At 30.1% G+C, this 9,989-nt stretch overlaps 2 protein-coding genes across 3 annotated transcripts; both read left to right on the forward strand.

Moving 5' to 3' along the window:
* The first annotated feature begins 975 nt into the window (after nt 1–975).
* LOC104879235 (L10-interacting MYB domain-containing protein) lies at nt 976–5,175 on the forward strand. Of its 2 annotated transcripts, XM_010651450.3 has the most exons (4): nt 1,069–1,329; nt 4,075–4,403; nt 4,492–4,722; nt 4,889–5,175. In XM_010651450.3, exons 2-4 carry the CDS (start codon nt 4,080–4,082, stop codon nt 4,958–4,960), a joined length of 627 nt encoding a protein of 208 aa, XP_010649752.1. In that variant the 5' UTR covers nt 1,069–1,329; nt 4,075–4,079; the 3' UTR covers nt 4,961–5,175. The 2 variants fall into 2 exon arrangements, with proteins under 2 accessions (XP_010649751.1, XP_010649752.1); XM_010651449.3 differs by having other exon boundaries at nt 976–1,329; nt 4,492–5,175.
* Nucleotides 5,176–7,317: 2,142 nt separating this feature from the next.
* Nucleotides 7,318–9,989, forward strand: LOC100263086 (uncharacterized). The gene is made up of 5 exons (XM_010651452.3): nt 7,318–7,537; nt 8,347–8,501; nt 9,294–9,352; nt 9,462–9,557; nt 9,673–9,989. Exons 1-5 carry the CDS (start codon nt 7,425–7,427, stop codon nt 9,730–9,732), a joined length of 483 nt encoding a protein of 160 aa, XP_010649754.1. The 5' UTR covers nt 7,318–7,424; the 3' UTR covers nt 9,733–9,989.

Genomic DNA, 9,989 nt, shown 5'->3' on the forward strand with positions numbered 1-9,989 from the left:
GTTTTTAAATCACATGACCAAATAGGCTCCTAGTGTCCATGTTTCTAATTTTTTATTGGTCTGTAATTCTCAAAAAATAGTCGATGCCTTTTAAGAACAAGAGTTTGTTTGGAATTCAGGATTTTCTTAACTTGTTTTTTGTGTTTTCAAATATTTCTTACAAATAATTTTTAAAAAATAAGAGTGTGTTTGATAATGATTCTACGAATTAAAAACACTTTCTTAAAATAATAGTTAAAAAATAATTAAAATAAATAGTAAAAAATGCTTTATTTTAAAAACATGTTTTGAGAATAATTAGTAATTATTTTTATATTTTTAACTCTTCAAAATAAAGAAATTAAAATCATGGTACAATAAGGTATTTGGAGTGTTTCTTTTCCATATTTGTCTTCATTTTTTAAAAGCATCCTTTAATTACATATTTTTATAAGATTGCTCTTAGTATATAAAAATGGAAGGAAATCTAAATTTGAGTGAGGAAAGGTTTTGATTATGCTTTTGATTCTTGTTTTCATATTTAGAAAAGATGTGGACTTCTCCTTTTTCATTCCTCGTATTCACAATCCAAACATAATTCATTTTAATAAAAATCTCCCTTTATGTATTTTTTTTCCTTCATTCTCTTCCTTTCTTTTTTTTTTTCTTTCATTCAACATTTAACAATTCAAATGAGTCAACATTTTCTATTTGTTTATCTTTATTTTTATTATTATATTTTTGAAAATGATTATTTTGTCCGTTGGGAGGTTAGAATTAATTGACTAAAACGGACGAAATAATCTCATATTTGTAAATTTAATATTTTTCCATATTTTTCTCAAAAATAACTCATTTTTAATATAAATGTCCTTAATTATTTTAAATATTTACATGTAAGCTTTAAAAAAAAAAGAATAAGGACGTTTTTGTCAAATTATGATCATAAAAAAACTGAGGGTGGTATTTACAAAATTGAGTTGTAATGACCCTTTTAATCAAATAAAGTCTGGTGTTTTTTTTTTTTTTTTAATTATTATTTTTTTTGTTAAAAAATGTATAAGGTTTCTTTGTTTGTTTTTTCTCCTTTAAAGCGTATCGTTCAGTTTTACATAAATGAAAAAAAGTGAATTTTTATTTTCTTTTTTATCAAAATAGAATTTATAAGTGAATTTTTATTTCCTTCTACTGGATACCGGTACGGCGGTACCCTCTTTTCACCGCCGGCTGCCGCACCTCGCCGCTGCCGCCAAGCACACCATTCTCGCCCTCCGCTTCCGAGCAAAAATCCGAGCTTCAACGGTCTTATCTGAATTTATCCGTCCTCTCTTCCTTTTAAGTTTTCCGAAGGTTGATTTCTCTCTCTTCTTCGTTCTTTCTCAATGCTGAATTCAATTTTGGAATATCTTGAATATCTTCATTTTTATGATTTGCTCAAGCCAAATATTGCTGTGATGTAATCCTAAGATGCTTAAGTTTGTAGATGTGATTTTCTTTCAATTAGGAATTTGGGCGTTGCTTGAAAATGTGATTGGTAATATGGTTTTTGTGATGTGTGGATCATGGCGGCAGATTTGCTTCCATAGTTTTAAACTATCAAATTTCCTGCAATTTTTACATATTTTTTTCCTTGGATAACTAGTTATCATATCAATCAATTTGATCAAATTACCTCTTTGATTCAAGCTCAATTCGCCTAAAACGCCTGTAGATCTTGTCTCTAGATCATCCTTCCTATGAGAAAAATTAGATCTAGATCCTCATGTTTGTGAGAACTCACGAAAACATGCTTGGCTATTGAGAAAATGAAAGAAAGTGAAAGAAGAAGAGAGATTTTTTTAAGAACATAAGAGAGAGAATTACAAATTTGCCGAAGTACGAAAATCCATAAAAAAATTTCCCAAAAAGTGCACAGCGGCTGCAGTTTTTGGATCATTCCTTTAGTGCTTTGAACTTCTATATAGTCCACATTACATGCTTTATTGATGGGATGGTATATAGTTGTTCCAATGCTGTGCATTTGTATATATATATATATATATCAAGTATTCTAATGAGAGATTTTTCAGAAACTCTTTTAATATACCGCAAAAACTTAGAAGATCCAGTCCTATTTTGTGCTGCTTAAATTTTGATTTTGCATTCCTCTTTCTAAAATATGCTGTTGTTGAAGTTTAAGTAGTTTTTCATAAGATTCCTCATTGTGTCCCTATAAAGTATACGATATTCATGTATATTTTGTAGACAAACTTATCCCTATATTTGACTTTTGGAAAATTTGAGGTAAAATGCAAGAGAAAGAGTAAAAATTAATAGGAAAGAAAAAGTGAAGGAAAATGAAATATAGATTTAAAGTTAATAAATTATTTTTACATGCTTCTTTAAACTTATTTCACTTATTTTTCCTCTTGTATATAAAGATTAAATAATTTGAAAATGCATATGTTTGTAACTGATTATAAGTATATTTGATTTCTTTCGTATTCTCCATTAGAAACCAAATATAAGAAAATCATTTTCTGTAGCATACATACTTGTTTGCTGCCTATGTTTGAGAGATTTCAGTCATTGAGTTGATTAAATTGTATTGGCTGGGTTGTTGGGTTATACCCGGTGGCAGAAGCAACGAGTATTGGTTCTAGAGAAGATGATTGTTCCTTGTTTGAATGGTGACTTTAATCTTTGGAGGTCATGACAGCATATATCGTGTGGACCCTGTGGTAAAGGATAATACAGGACAAATGGAAATTTTTTGTGCTTCTCAAAACAATGATGGATTTTTAAAATCAACTTGATCTCCTCACTTCCAATCCAATACTCATGACATATTTTTCACCCCAAATTCCCATTCTCAATATTATTAGCAATCTTTGTATTAGCATGTTAACTCTGATGGTTATGATGTCAGTTTAATATAGGCATATGCCATTAAGAATTTTAGTAGAAATTTTTTATGAGATATAGAAGAACAGAATACTTCTTTGGCTATCTTCTCCATGTGATTATTTTGATTCTTAGTATAAATGAAATGTCTTTCTTCAGAATTTTCTTACTTTTGTTGGGATTTCTAATATCAGGATGATGACTTGATTGCTGTATTTTATTTTTATTTTTGGGTGGAACAATGTGATGATTGAATACGTTTAATGTACTGAATTTTCATGGTTTCAAGCATTTGGGTTATTATATTCCTGAACATTGTACTAAACATTTGATCCTATTGAATTTGTATTTTTCTGTATTTATAATGCTTTTTCTGTTGATCAAATGTTTGAGGCTTGTCACTGTCAACAATGTTGATGGGAAGTTAGCAAATAGCAAGGAATGGTTTGTACCCTGAAAAAAATCCTAGGTTGCCTATCAATTTATTTCTTTAATTTTCTATTAGAAAGTTTGCACATTTGGTTCTGGTATAATTCCTTTCTGGCATCTTGGCTCTCTCTTCTATTCAATATCTTTGGCTTCTCTCCTTCTGTATATGGGAATTATTTTATGTTTCACATTGTTATTGCATTGAATCCAAGTCATCTCTAAGTAGCTATATAAAAGTTGTTTAACATCACATAGTTGGTGTTATTGGGTAATTTAAATTTTAGCTGCATAACATATTTTAGGATCTTTATTATCTTTCTGTTTGCTGTTAATGGTGTTTTCAAGACTCCAACTGCTATATTTTCAATGATGATGTGGCTAACATCATAATTGACAGTTACTTATATGAATCGTGAGCTTATTTAGTCAATATATATTTTCCCTTTTCAATCACTTCTTGTTCTTCTGGAATGAATAAGAAGTGGGGTGTGAATTTTTTGTTGTTTCCAGAGGTATACTCTTTGTTCAATAATGCTCATTGAATCTTCTGTGCGTAAATTGAACTGATAGCTCACAATGTTGCTCAGATTTTCTGTTCATTGTTGATATATACATAATTCTTATCACATGATCTTGATTAGTCCGATTACATCAAAGTCAATAAAAATACACTGATGCAGGGCCTTGCCATTTGGAAGAAATATCATCTTTTGATAGTTGTGCATTGCTATTTGTTACTTTATTATTTATATATATTCAATCATTATATTATTCATCTTGCAGAGATCATGGCTCAACATGTCGAAATTACTAGGGCAAATTGGAGTGATCCCACCCAAAGGAAACACTTCATTGATCTTTGTCTCCATGAGGCAAATAGTGGATTTAGGTCAGGTGGAACATTAAAGCCTAGTTCTTGGCCTCGAATTATTAAAGAGTTGGAGAAGTTAGTTGGAAAGCGTTTTAATCAAAAACAGCTTAAGAATGCATGGGACTACATGAAAAAGCAATACCTCACATGGAGTAGATTGATAACTATGATGGGAGATGGTTACAATTCTGTTACTAAAACTTTTGATTTGCCAACTGAAAGATGGGAAGAATACTTACAGGTGATTTTCTTATTGATTCAAGTGAATTTTTAAAAAGTTGTCTTATATATATGTATGTGACTAACTAGTTGTTTATATTATAAAACAGAAATATCCAGAAGCTAAGCAATTTCGTTATAGGCCTTTAGCAAATGCTGAGGAATTAGAGGCATTGTTTGGAGGAGTGCTAGCAATTGGGCCTAAAAACGGGAGTTCTGAGGGGATGGACAACACATCATCGACACATTCCACATCAATGCCTTGTGAAATTCCAATTAGTCTAGAGGAAGATGACAATTTGCAAAGAAAATTACATTGGGAGCAAACTGCTGATGATGAGGTACGAGTTCCTCACAGAAAAAAAAAGAGAAAATTAGATCAAATTGAAGCAAAAGTAAATAGTATAACTTGCGCCTGGGAGAATCTTGAAGGACCCTCGGTGCAAGAATGCATGAAGATTTTGCGACAACTTTTCACTTTTGAAAATCCACTATATTTTGTAGCAGCTAATGCATTTTGCAAGAAGAAAGAATATCGTGAGTTGTGGATGGATATGGAAAGTGACCAAGAGCGGATAGGATGGATTTGGAGTCTGCGAAAATGACATTGAACATTTGGGAATAGGTAATGAACATAAAACATCAGTACGAGTTTTTTTTGGTTATTTGGTGCATTGTTAGATATGATACATTTGCATTTTCTTTAGTTTCCTATGTTACTATAATTTGTTAACATAGAATATTTTTGCTACTTGAATGTTACTTTTTACAATGCCTTATGGGATTCCATATCACTCCAGATCAAGTTTATCATCAAGGAAACCATTTGTAATTAGATCATGCATTGGCTATGTTTGGTTTCTGGAAAAATACTAAGGAAAGAAAAAAAATGTTAAGGAAAATAATTTTATCATGTTTGGTTTTAACATGAAAAATAGGAAAGAAAATCAAATATAATTAAAATTAGTTAGAAATTTCTATTTTTTTAAATTTTTTAATCTTTACATATAAGAGGAAAAATAAATAAAATGAATTTGAGGTAGCATATAAAATGATTTATTGATTTTAAATCTATTTTTTATTTTCTTTCACTTTTTCTTTCTTTTTTACTTTTCCTCTTTATTTTCTTTCTCTCGTATTTTCCAAGAATCAAACATAGCCTTAATGAGCCAAAAATATATGAACATTTGCTTTTAAATGGTATATCTAATGTATGCTATTATTATATATGAGTTTATTTCTCTATCTAACATATTTCCAAAGAAATTGTAGGTTGTCGATTTGAATGTTAGAAAAGAAAATGACCATTATTTTTAATAACCAATAGTATTTAAAATTATTAGATTAAAAATGAATTCAAACACTTTATGTAAGATAATCTAATGAATTTCTAAATTCTACCACTTAGGTAAGAAAATCTACCAATATTTCAAGTTCCCAAAAGAGATATTATCCTTCAATTATTTAATGATATTCAAATAGCATTTTTAGAAGTAGACTATGTGGTGTTTGTTTTTTTTACTTAATTTTAAATTAAATTTTAATGTTTAATAGTGTTAAGTATTAGGTTGTTTGCTTTCAAATATTTTATTTTTATTAAACATTAACAAGTAAAGAAAAACTAATATGTTAATTTTTTTATTTAGAAAAAGTCAAAATATTTAGTTTTTTCCATTTAGCTAAAAGTTTATAATAAGTCATGAAAAAATAGAAAAATAAATATTTTAAAGTCCCAAAGTAATTTACTTTCAATAAAAACCTAAAAAAAAAATGCTCTTTTAAGACAAATTTTTAAGGTAGATTATATATATATATATATATATATTATATGTAAGAATAAGGAGATGGTAAGATAAACCTTTTTGCTATGTTTGGTTTCAAAGAAGTATTAAGGAGAGGAAAAAAAAAATGATTTTTTTTCTTATTTAATTTTATTATGAAAAAATGCAAAAAAAAAAAAAAAAAAAAATGTTTATGTATTTCAAAGTTAATTAATCTTTACATAAAACTAGTAAAATAATATAAATGAGTTTGAAGTAACACGTGAAAATAATTTATTGATTTTAAATTTATTTTTTATTTTTATTATTTTTTTTTTCATGCACTTTTTCTTATCTTGAGAACCAAATATAGCATTAAAGTGTATTACCTTTTATATTATATTTGTATTACTTTCATATAAAAAATAAATTATTTCTATGTAAATATAAGTATTATCGAATGAGATATGATTTAAATTCGCTCTCGAGGCATTTAATTAATTTGTAAATTTTGCTCTTTTACACCATGGTAAAAAATTGGATTATTTGATTAAAAAGTCATCAAAAACCTAACTTTTTAAACTTTACTCTCCATTCTTTTTTGATCTTATTTTGACAAAAATGTCTTCCTTTTTATTTATTTATATATAAATAACGGTTTCTTTTAAAATCTAAATATAAATACTTGAAATGATAAAAGACATTTATGTCAAATCTGAGTTATTTTTTGAGTAAAAACATAAGAAATATTAGATTCATAAATTTGAGAATTAATTCTAAAAAAAATTGATATTTTTAGATATTTAGAAATATATAAGAGAATAAAATATACTTTTATTTATTTGGATTAAATTTTGTCAAGTTAATAGTACCTTAATTATGTAATGTAAGAATAAATTTGATAATTATTTTTGTAAGAATAATAATAATAATAATAATAATAATGTTAAATTACTAATTTTAGAATTTTTATTAATGTAATTAATATTAGTATTTTAAAATATTTAGAAATAATTATATTATTATTTCTTAGATGATTGTTTTTAAATTATTTTATGTTAATTATATAAAATAAAAACAAATATAAAACATTTTTTTTAATGATGCATTAAAATATTTCTAATATGTAAAAATAAAAACTCAAGTTAAATGGAAGGGTATTCAAATTCATATATTAGATTAGGGATCTAAATAAGAGGCAATCAGTAAGACGACGTCGTTTTAGTTGTGAAGGTAATATGAGGCAGGCGCCATAGCCATCTGCAAGAGAGAGAAAGGAGGAAATGGTGAAAGAATTGGAAGGACTGACAGAAGAAGATCGGCGCGCTCTTCGCGGCAGCAAATTCGCACCCCTCCCTTCATCATCCGCCCGCCCTCCTTCTTCTTCTCAACCTAGGTCCCCTATTCTCATTATTATTATTATTATTATTATTTTCTGTATTTTTCGTTTGTTTCCTGAGAAAATATGTTTATGGAAGATAATTGAATGGGACTAAAACTTCTGAGGATTTCAAATCCTGCAACAAATAAACGGCTCCATTCCTGTTCTTGCTTTCTTCTGAATCCGTTTGCACGTTTCAATTTCTTTTCTTTCTTTCTAATTCTACCAACCAATGGTTGATGATAGGGTTTTTGTTGGTTCCAGTTCTGCATTTTACCTGGATGTGGCATGATATATCCTTTCGTTGATAGAGAAAAACAATGCTTAAATGTATACAATATTGTCTGATATAATCGAGTTCATGATAACATATGTTTCCCACTGTGATTGTAAAAACTTGGGAGGGGAATGATTCCCACGATCCCTATTTACTATCTATAGTTGGGCAGTCTATTGGCGATAAATTAGGGTGATTTGAGTGTTCAGGTACAAGGGGCTGGGCTAGAAAGAGTTAAGAGGGCTGCCGTGAGGACCATGGGTAGAGTTAATGGAGAGGGAGGATTTTTGTGGCCAAGACCAAGAAGTTTGGAATATGAAGCTTTGTTGAGTTGATTAGGGAGTTCAGTTATGTGTTGAATCCTGGTTATGGTGTCAAGTTATAGGGAAAAATAATTTATTTTGGTTTCAGTATGGTTTGATAAATACGGCTTTGAATCCTGCTACAAGGAATGAAAGAACAGGACTTTTGTGTTGGAAATTCATTTCTGCCTTAGGGTTACTTTTCGTGGGTGTTGATTTTCATTCACTGGTGTTTTTTGGTGTAGGTTGGCTCACCCTGGTGGACCATTGACGACAAACAAGGCTGCTGCTTTGGCAAAGTTCCTCGAAAGAAAGCTCCATGAGCCTGGTGGATTGGCTTCCTTAAATCCTGATCTGCTGGAATTGGCAGTCAAAAATGCGAAAGACACAGTGAATGCCAGTAATTACTACTTTTCATCACTGAGTTTGTTTTTATTGTTGTTTGACTCACACAGAATATGCTCATGGTTGGGATGTCTTGAGGTTCCTCCCTGTCCTTTAGTGGCCCTTTCAGTGAAGAGATTTAAGGCTCTTGGATACAAAAAAATTTGGTTTGCATTTTTTCATGTTATGATACTTTATTATGCCTTTTGGAGGGAAAGAATGCAAGATTCTTTTATGTGATGCCCTCATATGTGTCTAAAGCGGTGGAGAGGCTGAAGCACATTTTGGTTAACTGCATTTCTCCTCTCTCTCTTGCATTGAAGTAGTCTTTAGTGGACAATTGACAGAATGCTTCTGCAGATGCATGGGTTCTGTTTCTTCATTGTTTAGTACTCCTGTGCTTATACCAGTCCTCCTCATTTTGAGCACATCAATGTACTTTGACAGTTTTGTTCTTTCTATACATTATGTTTGAAAAGATTAAGTGGTCAATCTTGAAAAACAAAAGAACTTCTTCATGTTGATTCTTTATACTTACTATTTTTATGGGAAAATCCTAATGCAGCATTTGTGGCCGTGAACCACCACTACCACTTTAGAATGTCATTGGTCTAGGGTTTAGGGTTTACTAGTCTGGTTCACTAGCCTGGATTTGTCTTTCATCTCTATAATACGCTGCTCACGAACACATTAATGGGATACGAGCTGCCTTTTTGCTGAAATACCGTAGTACATGCATCAGTGTATTCTTAAATTATGGTACAGGAGCTATCATGTGGAAGCTGGCCTGACTTTTCTTCTATATCAGGTGGAACTTCAAAATCTGGAAGGACAATTAGGCATGTAACTTCATTTGGTGAAACTGAGGTTTGCTGAAATTGCATTCCTGTAATCATTTCCTGAATATTGTGAAGTTTTTGTCTATCTTTTCCTTTGCCTCCTGCTTTGACTTCATAGATGGTTGAAAATTTGGCAGAACTCACATAAAGAAGAGGAAGTGGAAAATTCTGAGCTGAAGAAACATAAGAAGAAGAAAAAGAAAAAGGAGAAAAAGAAAAAGGGAAAACAGAAGGTGGTTTGTTGTTGATGGATCTGATTCATCCGCTTTGTTTATTTATTTATTTTTTTCCTTGTAATGTGATCTGATTCATCCACTTCAATTTTTCTTGTTTCCTTTTTTGTTGCAGACAGTGGAGGACCCTGGACATGCTACAGTGAAAGGGCCCAAAAAGAAACTCAAATTGTGATATGATAAAATTATAATTCATCATATTGGTTCTATCTGAGAATCCATTAGCCTCTCAGCAATTGGGGAGTACTAAAAAAGTTGGAAAAATTAGGGTTTAGGTGGTGGCAAATAGTCACAGATGTATGTGATTGTGGAAGGGTATTTTTTCTTCTTTCCTTTCGTCCCTCCTTAACAAAATGTTTCAATTAGTGCAATTGTTATTAGACGAGTCATTAAGTCCTGAAATCTGTGTGATTGAGTTTGTGAGTTTTGATC

Source organism: Vitis vinifera, chromosome 5, assembly GCF_030704535.1.
Source record: "Vitis vinifera cultivar Pinot Noir 40024 chromosome 5, ASM3070453v1".
NCBI lineage: Eukaryota > Viridiplantae > Streptophyta > Magnoliopsida > Vitales > Vitaceae > Vitis > Vitis vinifera.

Bases quoted from the DNA above. Each gene is read 5' to 3' on its own strand.
- LOC100263086 (XM_010651452.3), top strand. From the start codon at position 7,425: ATGGTGAAAGAATTGGAAGGACTGACAGAAGAAGATCGGCGCGCTCTT. The intron at 7,538-8,346 runs GTCCCCTATTCT...TTTTTGGTGTAG, and splicing joins CCTTCTTCTTCTCAACCTAG to GTTGGCTCACCCTGGTGGAC. The intron at 9,353-9,461 runs GTTTGCTGAAAT...AAAATTTGGCAG, and splicing joins CTTCATTTGGTGAAACTGAG to AACTCACATAAAGAAGAGGA.
- LOC104879235 (XM_010651449.3), top strand. From the start codon at position 4,080: ATGGCTCAACATGTCGAAATTACTAGGGCAAATTGGAGTGATCCCACC. The intron at 4,404-4,491 runs GTGATTTTCTTA...ATTATAAAACAG, and splicing joins GATGGGAAGAATACTTACAG to AAATATCCAGAAGCTAAGCA.